The sequence below is a fragment of the Ischnura elegans genome, chromosome 4, assembly GCF_921293095.1.
Source record: "Ischnura elegans chromosome 4, ioIscEleg1.1, whole genome shotgun sequence".
Classification (NCBI taxonomy): domain Eukaryota; kingdom Metazoa; phylum Arthropoda; class Insecta; order Odonata; family Coenagrionidae; genus Ischnura; species Ischnura elegans.
Window position 1 is genome coordinate 80,500,724 of NC_060249.1, and position 17,071 is coordinate 80,517,794.

Below are 17,071 nucleotides of genomic sequence, written 5' to 3' on the forward strand. Positions count from 1 at the left end.
GTGCATTTAATTTTTTTTGACAATTTCGAGATTTCATTGTTGAATTCTGCGCTACCTGCATGGAAACAATGTCAACTACGTAGTGTCAGTCAGCCATGTTGACATAGTGCCGTTATGTTCTTGCGAGGTTAAGGTTTCCCGAAAATAATCAGAGTAAGTTGTTCTTGGTTATCTTGAATAGGCGATGCTAGATTGTGATGCGTAAGAATTTTCCTCATAATTAATAATATTCTTAGAGTTTTTTATGGTGAGTCATTGCATTTCATTCATTATTTTAAGTTGACCTACATTGACCTATTTCTTACATAGGAAGATGTTTCCCATTGTTTTTCTATATTAAGTATGGGTGTTACTTAAATTAGGCGTTAATTCATTTAAAATGTCTCTCTGAAGTACTTTTCCGCTTAGCCAGTTCTAGCACTTACTACTTGTCAAGTCAAATACTTAGATGAGCGATTTGCATGAATGGAATGTGACTGACTTCGAGGTTAATGGATTAACCTTTCATCCATTTTCTAATCCGATTTATTCTCTTTGTCCTTAAAGTACTTTAGCGGTATGCTAATTTTTTATCGTACAATTATATATATTTTTTCAGCTGATTCCATTTGCCAAATAATCTTTGGGGCACCAGAGATGTTGTTAACATGTGAAGGGATCTCGTCATCAATTAATTAACTAGCTATGTCAACGAAACAGTACAAATCATCCTCGGTGGAACAACCTGTTGCTCCTCCGAGATATCAGCCGCCACCTCAAGTCAACAGCAAAGTTAACCTGACCAAAAATTTTTCTGTCGCTCAGCACTTCCCTGTAAAGGATGAGAAGCACATTCATTCCGGAACTAATGGAGTTGAAAACATCAAGCCTATGTCGCATCAAGCAGAGTGCACTGTATATTACCCTAATTCTCAATCAATAATTGATGGGAAGGCGAGTAATGTAGTACAACAGCGACCAGCACCGCAGTACCCTCAACCGCCGGCCCTGGCGCCTTCAATTCCTCCGTCAGGCCAATGTCAACCGCCTAATGGAGCTGTCCCGCATGGTTCTCACAGACCTATTGTAAATGGACGACCGGTGACTGATGATGAGTTAATTCGATTAGGACCTGTTGAGGCTGTTCGCGCTCTTCACAGATTGGAGGCGGAAATGGCTCAAATGACCGCAGAACATCACCAGGTGATTGTCTATGATATTGACCAGTATTGAAATCAGCGCTATAAGTTAGTGATAGTTATACTATGTGAGCAGTCACGCAACAGTTCATTTCTTATAATTATCTATTTATAAGTCATCTCAAGTTTTTCAATCGGGAACCTTAATTAGATGTGCATGGATATTATTGTTTTAAGTAAAATCAATAGCCTTTATGGATACGTAATCTGCTCAATTTCGATCAGTAGAGATAATTGTCTTAGTTGTAGAAAGTTAGTATAAGCTGTAGTAGATGTGGGTACAAGTGCCCCTATAGAGTAGATGCTGTTCGAATTTTAAGTTTTATATCTGCCATCTTTCTGTGTATCCATGCATGTTATTACATGATAAGTAATTTAAGCATGCCATAATAGGTTATGTGAGAGCAAATTTCCAAATGATTAGCCCTTACCTAATTCTGAGAATTATTTTTGCCATCTGTCATTATATTTCTATGTATTTATGCACTTTTCTGTGAGAATGCAGAGTAAAAGTGATCCAGTAGATAATTTTGATCAATTTCAATTTAGGGTTTCCCTATATGATACATTTTCCATATTATTTTTGACACATATGAAGTATTTTCTATCATAAGTTGGATATAAGTATACAAAATGGAGTATTGTTACATTTATGATGTGGTTAAACTGGAAGTGAAAGTCATTGCTATGAAAATTAAAATTGCCTTTTCCTTGTTCAACTTCTAGCCTGGAAATAAAGACCTTGTGGGTGCAGGATATATATGTTATCATTTATAATATTCTTTTATTTATTTCATAGGCCTTACGTGAAGTTAACAGGAGAGCTCAGTCTCAGTCATCGGAAATGAGGGCTTTAAAAGAGGTTAACCAGAGGTTACAGGATGATAATCAAGAACTCCGAGATCTTTGTTGCTTCCTTGACGATGATAGGCAGAAGGGTCGAAAATTGGCCCGTGAGTGGCAGCGTTTTGGGAGGTACACAGCCAGTGTTATGAGGCAAGAAGTGGCTGCTTATCAGAATAAACTGAGAGAGCTTGACAGTAAACAGCAAGAGTTAATCAAGGACAACCTAGAGTTGAAGGTAATTTTAATTTTTTTGTTATAATGATCAGTGGGGTAGCCGGGAATTTCGTTCGGGGGTTCCAAAACCAGGGGGAAATTAAAAAAACAGTACTAAGTAGAGGGTTTTACACTAATTTCAACACTATTCATTATCTTATAAACTTCATTTCAAATAAATCCTTAGTAAATCTTAGTAAATTCATGATTTTTCAATATTTTGTTTTCTCTAAAGTAATTGTGTTTTTATATTTCGTGGGGGTCCAGACCCTCCAGACATCCCCCCCTTGCTACGCCACTGACAATGATTGATTTAAGTGTCCAATCTTTTAAGCTGTAAGTAAACAGTGGATGAGCTTTTCTTTGGAAATGTACCTTGGATTTGAAGCTTTCCTTTTTGTGATTTTTGTCACTAGTTTTGAGCTGTAACTTTAATTTGTAGATGAGGAATGGAATGGGTGTATTTATTGAAGCATTGATCACTCATCCGGAAGGGATGTGTATTCACTTATAACACCAGTATTTTATATGAATTTTTAAACAATTTTTATGATCAATTTATAAAATGTGTTCCAGGAGCTCTGCCTGTACTTGGATGAGGAACGAAACCAGAGCACTTGTTCATCTTGTGGTGGTGGTCCTCCTCGACCTGGTGTACCAAGAGATGATGGAGATGGCAGCAGCTCTAGCACAAATGCAGACGAAGTGACTGGTCCTCCTCCGCCTCCTCCTGTCCCTGGTGTGCCTTCAAATATACCTCCTTCCGTCCCACTGAATGGACTTCCAAGGAGACAGGAGAATCGTGAAAGGCCAACTGATGATGATAACACCCACCAAAGAAGCCGGTCTATTTTCAATGGTATATTGTAGGGAATTATACTAAAAATTATGTTCATAAATGCCCAATTTATAAGCACTACAAGTTGCTACTAAAATTGGATATTTTCTACATGTTTTGAAATTCTGATTTTTCATATCGTACTTGAATATATTGCATGGAGTATAAGTTTTCTCATCAATCATTTGATTCTCACGTGTAAAATCAAATGAAATTTAGGGGTTTTGAATGTTTCTTAGGACAGTAGAAGCCCGGTTTAGCAAGTAGGGCATTTTACGAGAATTGCGAGTGATAGTCTTTGTACCACCAAATGGCCTATGTTTTACAATTAAAATAAATCGGATTTAGCGAAGTCAAAAAGTTCCTTCCACAGTGTACACTTGGTATTACGACAGATATTTCTTGAGGGAAATGCACTCCTGAGCAACCGTTAACGATTATGTTTTGTATTATCTGTTTATTAAACTAAAAATACAAGATGTGTGTCAGATCTGCAAAACCTAAAGCCAGTTACATCCAAGCATTTATGTGATTTACAGCCTTGCGTACAATCTGGGTGCTCTTAGGCCCAGTTATCAGTGGGAGGTTAATGGGAGAAAGATGACAGTGAGAGAAGGAGTTAGTTCCCCCCCCCCATCCTCTTTGGCTGGCTTTGTTGCAGTAATAATATAATAGCACGGGATTTTACATTGTTGTGAAACCCCCTTCATTTTTTCCCCTGGTAGGAAGTTGAAAGTGCAACATTCTCATAGTTAGATCGGCGCCCTCACATTGAATTTTTACTTACGGAAAGCTAGAGAAATGTTACCTGTCGTTGCATGCTATCCAGCGATGTACATTTCGATATTTCATTTATGCATAGGAATGTAGTGTGATCAAGACATTGTCAGCTGTTGCCATGTAGGAAAATCACAATTATTACCAAGATGGTAAAATAACAATCAACCTTTAGTTAGGGAGCGAGGACTCAGCACCGCCAAGTAATCAGCTGTAAAAAAAATTTGTAAAAATAGAATTACTCTGCTGATAGCAGAAATTCTCTTCTTGGCAACCAATCATAGTGTATCTTCATTATCTCTTCTTCATATTCGCCAAAATTCTGTACGATTCAAAGTTTCACATCATATCAGCAAAACTGTGACACACTTCTGTGCAATTCCTTAAATTTGTTTAAACAAATGGCTTAACTTAGATTTGGATTACCCTCAAGGGCTATGTACTATACGAGCACAATTAAAAATTGCTATTTCCTTCACCAGATCCTTTGAATCTCTTGGCAATGATTAAAAGCTCTTATATACAGACCCTTATGCTAAAAAATAATATTCCCCTCCGAATTTTGCAATGCGGCATATGCGTCCTCGCTAATCCGTTCCCATGTGGTGCTTTTTTGTAGGTATGTAGACTGCCAAGGTTATTTTTATCGGTGGAACTAAATATTTTGTACATTTAGTAAAATATTTACATCATCGCAATCACCCTTCAAAAAAAACTCGAAGACTGCACTCCAGCCGTCTAGAGTTGTCCGATGACAATTACAAGGGTATACTTGGAGGTAGGGGGCAAGATTACCCGGTAGGAAAGGGAAATGCCAATGTCACTGGTAAACAAAAGGGTGCCATGAAGAAAGGAACCAGAGGGGATGACAGGCACTAAGGACCAAAGTAAGAATTCCTTGTTTTGTTGATTCAAAGAAAGGGCTTGTTTTAATGGTTCAGGCTTATTTCGTTGCTCCATTTGCATGTGCAAACGTTGTATGACTAGGCGAGGGTGTGGGGTGCGTTTGGGGGACAGCAATTGGCTGCAAACCGTGCTGGCGCAGGGTTTTACGCCCTTCCTTTTGTGCTGTCGGCAGACAACTCTCGCTTGCCAGACTGTATGCTAGGCATCGAGGAGTACGGTTATCATGCAGAATGCAACACTGCATCACAATCATGCATAAACTCACTATTGTGACAAACTCATCTAGCTGGGCGTGCGACGCAGCCGGAACCGAAAAAAATCGCTCTCCTCAGTAAGGAAGGAAGGAAGGGCGACGCCTTGAACAGTTCCTGAATTCACACCAGATTCAATGATACTTTTTTTAGATTATGCCCAAAGTGCGAGTTCCTCCACGCCACACCGTGTCGCATTGCCAAATCAATAGGTGCCAAATTCGAAATTTGAAATTTTTGAATGCTTGCATCTCTGAAAGTTTGTAAATCAAATGTGGGTAGGTCGAGGACTACCTGTATGTCCAATTTACGAGTGGTTGTGAGTGGGTAACCATGACTCTACAGGAATGAAGCTTGTTATATGATGTTGCTTGCATACTGAAGAAAGAACCATAATTGACGCTCTTGGGTGCAGTACATGAGGAAAACTTAAACGTGGCGCAATTATCAAAACTTAGCATAGCGTATATCCACCTAAATGCCGTTGCTTATCTGTGGAACTTCGTAATAAAGTTCATATTGTATCTACCGGGACTGAGGTTCGTAATTTCGTAATAACGTTTCTTTTACTATAGATTCGATAGGCCTTTTCATCAGGACCAACGATTTGCTTTGTAATAATGAGAACTTCGTAATAACGTTGTTCGTATTAACAAGAGTCTACTGTAATGTTAAACCCTATAGGATACTCATCTTTCGCAGCCCAGATGGTAGTGATAGGTATTTGGAAGGTAAATTGTCTGGCATTTTCTTTGGGTTACTAGGGTGGGAGGGGAATTCTTATCCATGTCAGGTATTTTCATGGGAACTTATGACAGATAATGGAGGATTACAATTGTAAGTTTGTTGCAAGGTAGCAGCAGAGCATTCTTCCTGAAAAGTATCCTGTGTAACTTATCCAAACATTGACTTTTCACTGTTTGCCTAGTGTAGCCATTAAAGAAACATAAGTACAAAGTGTGTTACACCCAATCATAAGGAAAAATTTTAAAAGAAGGGTAGGGGTTGGTGAAGTTAGACAGTGAGCCAAATGCTATCTTAAAGTAATGATGCGTTTTAACTCTTTTATGGTAAATACATTAAAGTATTGGTGATTTAATTCGATACCTTATCTCCTTGAGTGCCTTTTGGATATTCCTGTAGAAGATAACTAAGTATGGACGTAAGGTTTAATGCATTATTGACTCAGACTTTGATGTTGAAAAGGAGACATTTTCATAAACAAATACAATATAAACAAAGTAAGTTTCAGTAATTGTTGCGACATTAAATGTCATCTCTCTTCTCTTTGGTTAAAAGCACCAATGGTCTCAAGGCTACTAAAAATATGACCATCAAGGAAAGATGTATTATATGTACCACTCTATTTTAAGTCTTTTTGGTGGGAAGTCTGAAATTTTATTTTTACATTCATGTTTGAAAGGAGTGTTTTTATTTTTCTTGTAGCTATTTCATCATTATTTCTAATAAATATTTACAGATCAAATAATGCAATACATACGAGGTCTTGAGCAGAAAGTTCAGACACTGGCTGAGGAGAAAAGAGTTCTCCAGCAAAAAGTTCTGTCCCTGAGTTCATCAGCAGACAATGGGAATGGCAGGCTGATAACTCAGAACCATGGAATCACTGATGGTCATTCCGACAATGGAAATGTAGAAAATGTAAGTATTTTAAGTAGGTCCTTACTCTGATGTGGTAAAACGTACACTCCCTTTTACTTCCCTTTACCATAATCATACTTCGGTTGAACTAACTTGGAATTACCCTTTGAGATCTTTTATCGTTATTATCGATAAAAGCTCAATTTACTGTAATGTGTGGCTCCTATTGTATCCACTGTTATGTTATATACAAATAAATTTTCTGTGAATAAAAACATATTCAGCATAATAAATTATACTCCTTGAAGCATAATTGACTCGGTGATATGGTGGGATGTATGATGTTCAGGCAGGACAATATAGCCAGTCATCGTAATAGAGGAAAGGCCATCATCTGAGTCTTACACATAGGCTTTTCAAGATGAAGTTTTTTGTTTGTGTGAATAACTTTATTATGGAGTTCATTGATTGCACTACAGCATCCAAATCATCTGCTGTACCACAAGTTGCGTAATTATTTGGTTGGGTTCCCCAAATTTTCAAGCATCATTCCTCTTTACCATATGTTGGCTAATGCACCTGTCATGATCATCATGTGTTTCTTAATGACTCACCAAAATATCTTGAAATCGTTCTAGTTCCATAAGGCTCCCATGTTAATTCAAGTGGATATTTCTAATAAACTAATGGATATATAGCATAAACTTATAATAGCTGGTGCATGGCATTAGCTATTTTTGCACTGCTCGGGCTATGATTTTTACAGTGCTTCCTCTCAAGTTAATTTACCACTTTTCAGAATCCCAATATAACTTTACCATTTCCATTTTTAAAGATGCAAAATTACTCAACTTACGCATAAGAATGTAATGAAAGCTTTGATTGAATTTTTAAATAAAACCCATTTTTTACTTCCCCAGTTGAAGAGGTCTTTAAATGACCCTTTTGTGTGTTTCGAGGTTCCATATTATATACGTCATCTAATTTGAAACTGCTTTTATGAAATTCTAGTTTTACAGAATTAAATTATTATGTTAACCCTTGTTTGTATGACAGAATGGTTTTGTGGTTTTCATTTTGTAATCAAATGAAGGTGATTTACCAAATTTGTTCAAAATCAGCTTCCCCAAAATCATTTTTGCCTTTACATATTCTTGCTGTATTGATGTGGTAAGTTCGGCATGAGTTCTGTGTGTTTTATGCACACCTGTATACTTTTTTAGTGTTCACTGTCTGCAGTTAATTTTCTTCTAGAGGGTCTTCAGAAAGTTTAGAATATGGGATTATGCTGACAATGTTTTAAACGACTATTTATTTTCAGGAGCAGCTTGTTCGCCCTGAGCCTGTGACTCGTGCGTTGCAGGTTTTGGAGGTTAGAGAGCAACTTGAAAGGTGTCATCCTAATGGACATCCTAATACTGTACCTCAGAGCACAGCCAACCCAGTTCTTCCTCTGGAGACAGCTCACCTTGGTGATGGGGAGAAAGCTCTTGTTCGGGAAATGTGCAACGTAAGTTGTTTTGGTATACTCATTTGAGAAATACAAGTTACATCAATTTAAAAATTAATATCAGTGCTTGAATTTTTTTTGTGCCAGTTATTTTATGTTATTGTGAAATTAAGAAGTGTGGCTCTGTAGGACTATACATGCAACAATAAAAATAGTCCAGTTATTATTTTTAGTTTAGATGTTTAGCATTTAAAGGAGAAGTGGAGCATATTTCTTAGTTTTTGAGATTAAGTATCATGTTTCATCTTGTCCACTAAATGAATATCACATATGAAATACACGAGTATAAATGAATCAGTTTCTTTTTTTTTGCTCTTTTAAACTCTTGCAGGTTTTGTTGTCTCCATGTTACAGTATTGCTTCCTGCAGAAAATTGTCTTTTGCTACACACTTGTTTGTCTGGACAAGTACTTTCTTGCCAAGAGTGCAATATTTGGGAACCGTGGGAATTTTTATTAAAAATTATATCAATGAGTATTGTGGATCTTGAAACTTCGTGAAATCAAGTGGACAAAGGGAAAGAACTACAGTGGAACCCAGATCTATCGTTCCCGCATTCATCGTTCACCACTCCTGGTCCCAAATTAAGTTCCATAAAGACAATGTAATTTTTTCCCGCATCTATCGTTCCCCGAAGTATAATTTTCCCGCATCCATCGTTTGACAAAAATGAGATGAAGTGTTTACAACGTGTTATTTATGGCTAATAATGAGAGACACATAGTTTGAATCTTCCCCAGGAGATTGAAATATGATATGGAGAAGCTGAGTGCTGTGGGATAGTTACATTAGCGCATTTCCCAAGATCCGCTATCCCCCTCCATTTAGCACTCGCCTCCCCCCCTCCGATGCTTTCCTCTTCTCAAAAATCAAACGAAAGGTCCCAGCTCGCGCTGGTATCGTATTACGAAGACCCTTCGAAAGAAAATATCAAGTTACTCGAGAAAAAAAGGAAACCTTTTTCACGAATTGGTATTATACTTTTATTAGATTTAAACATTAGTAATGTGCACGTAATTCAAAAAAGAATGATACCAAACACAACATATTACTAACGTTATTAATACGTAAGTCCGCGCAAGCACGAGACGGCAGGGGTGGGGGTAGAGCGAGATCCCTGGTGAAAACAAGGAGTGGGATAAAGCCGAGGATCAGGTGGCGTGCCGCTGACGATTAAAGCAACATTGCCTCAATCACTTTAAAAATTTAATTCTTAGTAAGGAAAATTTCAAATAATAAACTATTTTTGGCCTTCTTGATCCATCTCACAACCAATCACTGCGTCAGCGAAAGCAGTTTTTTGAGGCATAACACGCACATTTCTCTCGTAAATACGTGTACTTGAAATGGCATTTGATGAATAAGAAATTTACGTCAGACAGAAATGCATAATAGAAGTGAAAACTCCGAGTGGAGTGCAAACATTTTTTTAGCAAGGTGGCGTGTTCCTTTAGGATATTTGAAAGAGAGATAAGTCGAATCAACAATAATACCTAAGTGTTTTGATAAAATAATCATATTCCTGTAATCAGCTAAAATCAAGTTTGAATCCATAATTCGCAAAATCCACATTTCCTGGGACATAGGCAACCCGGCCAAACATTCTCGCATCGATCGTTTTCCCGCATTCATCGTTTTTTTTTCATCCATCCCCCTGAAAAACGATAGATCGAGGTTCCACTGTATAGATCTTAGCTTTAGCTTCGTGGTCCAAAAAATTTTTTTCTTTATTTTTCACTTAGTTTAATCATTGTTTGCAACTCTTGATTTGTAAGTTCAAGAAGGAAATAACAAATGAAGGAGTAAATGAAAATTAACATCGGACGTACGTAATACTCAAAAAGGCTAAAAGATGGCACCACTTGTGATGCCAGACACCAGGAAAAACTGGCATTGTCTGCTAAAACCTGATAGTTACATATTTTTTCATTGAAATCTTAACTACTTTTAAGTATTCTCTCTGCATTTGAGGAAAGAAAGTAGGTTTAGGTATAATAGTATTGCATAAGGAAGTATGAGTAATGCAGAAGTCCCCTGCGATTACTCCAAATACGCTGCTGGGCCAGAAGTCAGTCAGCTGCTGTGGCACCTATGTAGGTAAAGGTATTTGGCACCTATGTTGAATGCTATGGTGGTTGACTACTTTGTATTCAGCTAGCTGCAACTCCCAGGCCTAGGCATTAGAATGACTTATCAACTTCAAAAATGATGTTACTTCATGAGTTTCTGGATAGCACCTCCTGTTGGCAGATTTCTGAACTTATTGGCCTCGACCGCTCTGGTACTGAAGCTGCTCGACTCGACTTGACATTCATAATGCTACTATTGAGGAATATATAGCTATTTTTGAGGAATCGTATGGGTATCTTGAGCATTTAAGGGTTAACAGCATTGCTCATGAATATTAAACATTGATTTTGTCTTGCTAGTACTTGTTTTAATTGTTGAATATCAGTATAGTTAAATTGGATGTCTTACCTATTGTGACACCTGTCAAATAATTCCAATTTTTGTGAAACTTCGGAGGTGTTGTTTTAATATAGGTGTTCTGCCTCTTTATAACACTGTATTTGCAAGCTGGTGAATAAATTATGACATACATTCACATCCTCGCATACTCGATGTACTAGTGTGCCAGATAATCTATGTAAATTTGAACCTTGTAGGAGATTTTAAGAAGAAGATTTTGTACAAGCATAATATTACCAGTTTTCCATACTGAAATCCATCTTTTTAACTTCTCATTTTGGTATTTTTTTTTGAATGATTTTATAATTTTTTAAATGCAAGTAATTGATATTGTCCAATGTTCACTTTCAGGTTGTTTGGAGAAAATTGGAAGAGGTACCACCTTCACAAAGAAGGTGATTTAGCTGTAGGTTACACTTACAACATTCCTCTTGCATTTAATAACTAAGGGATTATAAAGTTTCATTTATTTCATCTATGGACATTAGCAGTGAGTTACCCTAAGTTATTGTTTTTCATTCATCACATTCTGTAATTTTCTCTATTACCAAATATGTATTTTATTCATCCTTAGCTATTTTATAATGTATATCTTTTGTTTTTAGCTGTGAAATACACTGTTGTTGTGCCTAGTTTTGTAATATCTTTAAATTTATTCATAATTTAATTGATATTCTTCATACTCTCTATTGTATATTTTGTTGCTTAATTTTAAAGTATATATTCCTGGAATCATGTTTGTGGGTTGATATTATACACAATTGTAAATGTATTTTTGATATGTACAACTTTAATTTTGTAAATATTTGTATTTGTAAAATATTTTTAATGTTTTACTTAACTTTTGATATAGAATATATTTTATCAAATGATGTTGGCCTGTTTATTTTCCGTTAACCCTTTAATGTTCCCAACTGCCTTTTGGAAGACATTCCATGTTATTAGAAAAATGTTACATTTTAGCAAGTTTCATGTAAATATTGTGAAAAATCAAGTTATTCCCTTCAAATTCATAGATACGTAATGAAACTAATTTTCAAGTTCTTTTTATTATCAAGAATCACTGACTTAGTCTTATAATTTTCTACTGCAGTTATCAGATAGCTAGATAATTCATGATTAATGCAGTTATTTTTCAACTTTCCCAATGCATTCCTGGTAGCATAGGTGTCGGGTATCGATTTTCTTATAAACTATATATATTCCTATTAATAGCCTTGGAAAACCTGATTTATATTAATATTTATAGTTAAAAACATCTTTAAAGACAGTAGGCACTTCATCCAAAGACTTTTTCTTGCAAAAATATTCGTATGTACATGCTTTTGAAATTCTCCTTTAGTGCTGGTGGGCTAACATCTAGGAAAAAATGCATGCTATCTCAGGGGTTTGTAATCCATTGCTGGCAGTAGATGAATTTTCAAACCCGTCTGAGAACAATTCTTGTGTCACCTAGGGTCTTTTGTTGCTAATGACAAGCAAATACTACTTTGAAAACCCTTTCATTGCTTGTGGAGTTAGTGAATGATAAATCATAACTGGCTTTAATTTGAAGTCCCCTGATGCATTACCACCAAGCAGCTACTGGAAACAGTCTTTAAATGCCTATAAATCTGACCCAGGTTTTTCTCCCATGAAAATGAATGAACAAGATGGCATTCTATTCCAAAAAATCCCATTTCATCACACTAAAACATTAAATAAATAGTAAAAGGGGAAAGGAGCCACTCTCAATCACAACTTGGAGTTCATCAGAAAATATTGCGGCCACTAGTCGCAACTGTGTTACCAGCAATTTTGATTCTCCTGGGAAAAAATAAAAATGACAGTCAAGATAAGGAAGCTCTTTTGCTTGATGCTGAAGGATCTTTATTGATGAGAAGCCTTTTTTGGCAATTGATTTTTTATGAAAATTAAACAATAAATATTGTAAGGTTCATTGATATATTAAAAGAAGCACCTATGGTTGGTGGTTTATGAAACATAGGGTGTTTTTTTAAAAATATAGTGGTCCTTGGTGCAATTTTAAATATATTAGTGAATCTTACAATGTTAATTCTTTTATTCTTACCAAGTAAAGCCTGAAAATATCAGTTCCATTTTTATTTTCTCCATTTAAAAGGTAAGTACATATCAATGCAGAAAGCATAAGAGAATAGACAATGGGCATCTAAGCAACTTAGAATTAGCTAGTAGATAAGTGAATAGGGTGGTTTCCTATTATTTTTTTATTGCCTAAATCGAAAGATTATTACTCCTGGAGTACGTATTTCGCGCTTTTAGATTTTTAAATGACGATATCTATTTTTCGCGATTAAATGAAAAGTGAAAAATTTCAAGCGCGCAAAAACGCGACGCGTAAATAGGAAAGTCCGTGCGACGCATTTCTGGTTCCCCCTCTCTCCTTGTGAAGTGACCTTGATCGAGACTCTGAGCGCTGATAGGACGCAGGGTGCTAGCGGATAGCTGAGTACCTTGCTGAATGGTAGCGCTTGGCTTAAAAAAGGTTTATTAATACCTTATCAAACGAAGAAAACTTTCCGACCTTAGCCAGTTTTAATAGGTGATTATTAAGACATATTTCCCTGAGCTCTGTGCCTCATGCATGCATTGGTAACCTCAGACGACGTATAACTCCTATCCTCTCGTGTAGAAACTAGGTCCCTGTGACGTCACGCGGAGTGGAATCGCATGGGCGCCAATCTGGCCTTTTTCAAATGAGGATAAAATTTGACCCTTGCCATTCGTCTAAACCTGTATTTCAAAAACCAAATAATTTGTGTATTATGAATACACTAATGGTGGGTAACGAATCGCAATCAATGCCTATCGTTTTCTTTGATGAAGGAAACTACCCTATTGCATTGAAATGGCTGCACTGCAAACGTATTTCACCCTTCACGGATACATTAAAAAGTAGTTACTTCATTGATTAACTGCTGTGAAAATACCTTCAAATTTAGCCATCAACTTTACATTAAAGGCAAATAAATATGCGGCAACATCTTTTTGCTGAAATTAACACCAATATACTCAATTTTGAAATGAGAGGATCAAAGACTGCTGTAATACATCGATGCAGCAGTGGGAATATTACCATTTATGAGAATACCTCCGAATCAGTGGCGCAGCGAGGGGGTTTCGGGGGATAAACCCCTCTCCCCCCCAGAGCTCAGAGAAATTTTGAAGTTTATTTATTTATTAATTTCCAAACCACCGATAACAGCTGTACACGGCCTTTTACATCGGGGCTATTAACATGTTAACAATTTAACGATCACAAACAACCATGCCCTGGGTAGGGGTACCTTATCCAGGCGGGACTCGAACCCGCGACCTCCTGTTTGGCAGGCGAGGACTTTACCTCGCCGCCACCGAGGCCGGCGAATCCATTTCGCTTAATTGGATTAATAATATTAATATAATATCTCTCGGTAGGCTGCAAAACTTACTATTTTGAACCACTTATATGAAAAATTTTCTAGGGGAGGGCCCCCGCACCTCCCGATTACTCTGGCGGGTATTCCACACCCCCAGACACCCCAGTGTTTTGCCTCTAAAACCCTCCTAACCTTAATTCCTAGCTGCGCCCCTGCTCCGAATACACTGCGCTACTCTCAGAGCCGGATTCGAAGACGCCGTCTTTAGAGCGTATTTAGGGCCCCAGGGACAAAAACCGGTGAGATTTGAGGGTTGTATCTCCACGGCGAGAAAAACATGTAACGAAGTATCCCTGCCTGTATGTTGCCCCGCTTGACTTCAGCTGTTGTAGTTGGCGGGTGACTACTCCCCCCATTCCACTATGCTGTGTTCTCGATTGGCTGGCGTGGTATCCAGCAGAGAGCGTGAGGAGTGCATTACGAGAAGCCAGTTGACAGTCAACAAGCCCGAAAGCTGCAGAAGGCGACGCAAAAAGGTAAACAAATTCTAATGATGCCATTTACGGGTATACCTCCGGACATAACATACGACACTGGTAGCTGGCTTCTGAAATGCCTATTTTCGAGAAAATCTGACGTCCCAGAGGCAAGATTTGAGGCTTGTATCTCCACGGCGAGAATAACATATAAGGAGGTATCCCTGCAAGTTGCCCAAGTTAACTTGAGTTGTTGCTGCTGGCGACGAATACTCACCCTTCTTCCCAATGCGCACAGCGAAAAGAGGATAAGGGGACGGGGTGCATTACGACTACCCAGCCGTTCATGGGAGGTACGAGATAAGCTCGCCGTTCAATAGACAGTCAACAACCACGAAAGCTTTTGAAGGCGAGGAAAAACAGAAACAAATTCTAATGAAACAATTTACGAGTATACCTTCGGACATAACGTACGACACTAACATAAGAAATGGCTTCGAAAATGCCCTTTTTAGAGCAAATCTGACGTCTCAGGGGCGAAAATCTGCAAGATTTAAGGCATGCACTTCTACGGCGAGAATAACATATAAAGAGGTATCCCTGTAAGTTGCCCAAGTTAACTTGATCTGTTGCTGCTGGCGACGAATACTCCCTTCTTCCCAATGCTCTGTTTGCCATTGTCTGACGTGGCGCGCAGCGAAAAGAGGGTAAAGGGAGGGGGTGCATTACGACTACGCAGCCGTTTAGGGGAGGTAAGCGATAAGCTCACCATTCAATGGATAGTGAACAACCACGAAAGCTGCAGCAGGCGATGAAGAACGCAAACAAATTCTATTGATACCATTTACGAGAATACCTCCTGCCATAACATATGATACTAATAGACAGCTTTTAAAACGGTCCTTTTAGAGCAAATCTGACGTCCCAGTGGCAGATTTGAAGCTTGTATGTCAATTGTCCACGGTGAGAATAAAATACAAGGAGCATTACAGTTCAGGGAACCTCTATGGCTTCTTAAGTAGGCCTCTTCTCGTACTTAGGGAAATCTAAAGTCATGCAGGAACTAGTCGAGACGACCTAATCGCATCGACTGCGAGATGAAAATGACAATGTGGTGATTTCCAAAGGTTCTAACCGTGATTTTTGGCAGAAATCTGATCCTCCAGTCGGCGACTAATCAGGAATCAGGTTTGATTAATTCGCAATTGGATAACAGCTATTGATCACCATCATTACCTGGTTTGCCATTTGCAAGCCCAAAAACGCATAGTTGAACTTCCTCTTCAAATGAATGCCTTAAATATAAGCATGGCTACAGTTAAATCTATTAAAAGGATATACTGAAGAAATATTTAGTGATTTCCCGGCAAATGGATTGCATGAAGACTTCTCGGGATTGCCCCTGAGCATTGAACTCTTCACTCTGTAAATGTACTATTATTAAAAGGTGTGTGTTTCCTTTTGTTCTACCATGGGTATTAATTAGTTGCCCAAGTAATCCCGAAATCAGCTGATTTGGAGGAGATTTTGGAGTTGGTTGGGAAAGAAACCATGACACTGAGACTAAAAAGATAAAAGAAACGAAGAAAATGGTCCAGGTATGCAATAAACGCTGCATTTGCAAAGACATTAAAGTTAGATTTGGGTAAATACCGTTAGATCCCCGAACATCAGGCTCCCATGATATCACTTCCAACAAAATGATATGTGCAATCAGGGGCGGCCTGGGGTGCTTGGGGGGCCCTCTCTTGTGTTTCATGATGGGGACCTTCGGGAAATTCGGGGGTCCTCCCCCGGAAAATTTTAGGAAAAGTTGGAAATGTCGATTTGTTTAACGCTGACGAGACGCCAAAAAAGGGACAAGATGTCTCACTACGCTTTCTTTTTTACCTTCTACCATCTACCGATTTATATTATCAAAGATGAGCGCCTTCCTAGTAGCACACGCAGGATGAATTTTTCTGTATTCGGGACGTGGGAGGGGAAGAGGCGAGTGGGGAGGGGACGGGAGCAGCCTGCCGCTCTTCTATCCACGACGCTGCGTGGGCGTTGGAATACTTTCTTCGCGGACGCGCGCTGAAATTTGGCATTTTGTAGCTTAAAGGAGGCAGATACGTCAAAATTCTCGAAAGTTTTTCCCTAAGAGAACAGTAACTCGGCAAAATCTATATGGAATGACCATAAAATATTAAATTTTCCGATATTTTACCTCCCTCCCATAAATGGCGTTTGAGCGATGGTCAGGGGTTCACCTAAAGGTTTCATTTTTTTCAGGCCTTATTTTTGATCAGTCCCACAACTTTTTTTCATTGGGCCAGATGGATTTGAAAAAATCGATTTTTCCGATCCGCTCTCATGGGTAACCTACCTACCTCAAATAGTGAAATTTACTTGAATACACACATCAGCAGGAAGCGTCGTTAAATACCAGGCAAAATATAAGGCATCAATCGATAAATATTTGTAGTAGATCAAAATATAACTGAATGTTGTAGCGAGAGGAGGCACGGGGATCAAACTCGGGCCCAAAACGTTTATGCGATACGGTTTTAAATGTGAACAATATCCAAATTAACCACCCTCCACCCTAAAATATAACTCCACACTAAATAAATATCCTTCAAA

At 38.1% G+C, this 17,071-nt stretch overlaps 1 protein-coding gene across 1 annotated transcript; it reads left to right on the forward strand.

Moving 5' to 3' along the window:
• The first annotated feature begins 60 nt into the window (after positions 1–60).
• LOC124157709 (coiled-coil domain-containing protein 85C) lies at positions 61–11,462 on the forward strand. The gene is made up of 7 exons (XM_046532676.1): positions 61–153; positions 599–1,182; positions 1,978–2,259; positions 2,814–3,096; positions 6,490–6,671; positions 7,933–8,121; positions 10,942–11,462. The coding sequence occupies exons 2-7, from the start codon at positions 685–687 to the stop codon at positions 10,987–10,989; spliced, it is 1,482 nt and encodes a 493-aa protein (XP_046388632.1). The 5' UTR covers positions 61–153; positions 599–684; the 3' UTR covers positions 10,990–11,462.
• The last annotated feature ends 5,609 nt before the right edge of the window (positions 11,463–17,071 follow it).

Excerpts from the sequence above, each read along its gene's own strand:
- LOC124157709 (XM_046532676.1), top strand. The coding sequence starts at position 685 with ATGTCAACGAAACAGTACAAATCATCCTCGGTGGAACAACCTGTTGCT. Across the intron at positions 6,672-7,932 it reads ACAATGGAAATGTAGAAAAT|GAGCAGCTTGTTCGCCCTGA; the intron begins GTAAGTATTTTA and ends ATTTATTTTCAG. Across the intron at positions 8,122-10,941 it reads TTGTTCGGGAAATGTGCAAC|GTTGTTTGGAGAAAATTGGA; the intron begins GTAAGTTGTTTT and ends GTTCACTTTCAG.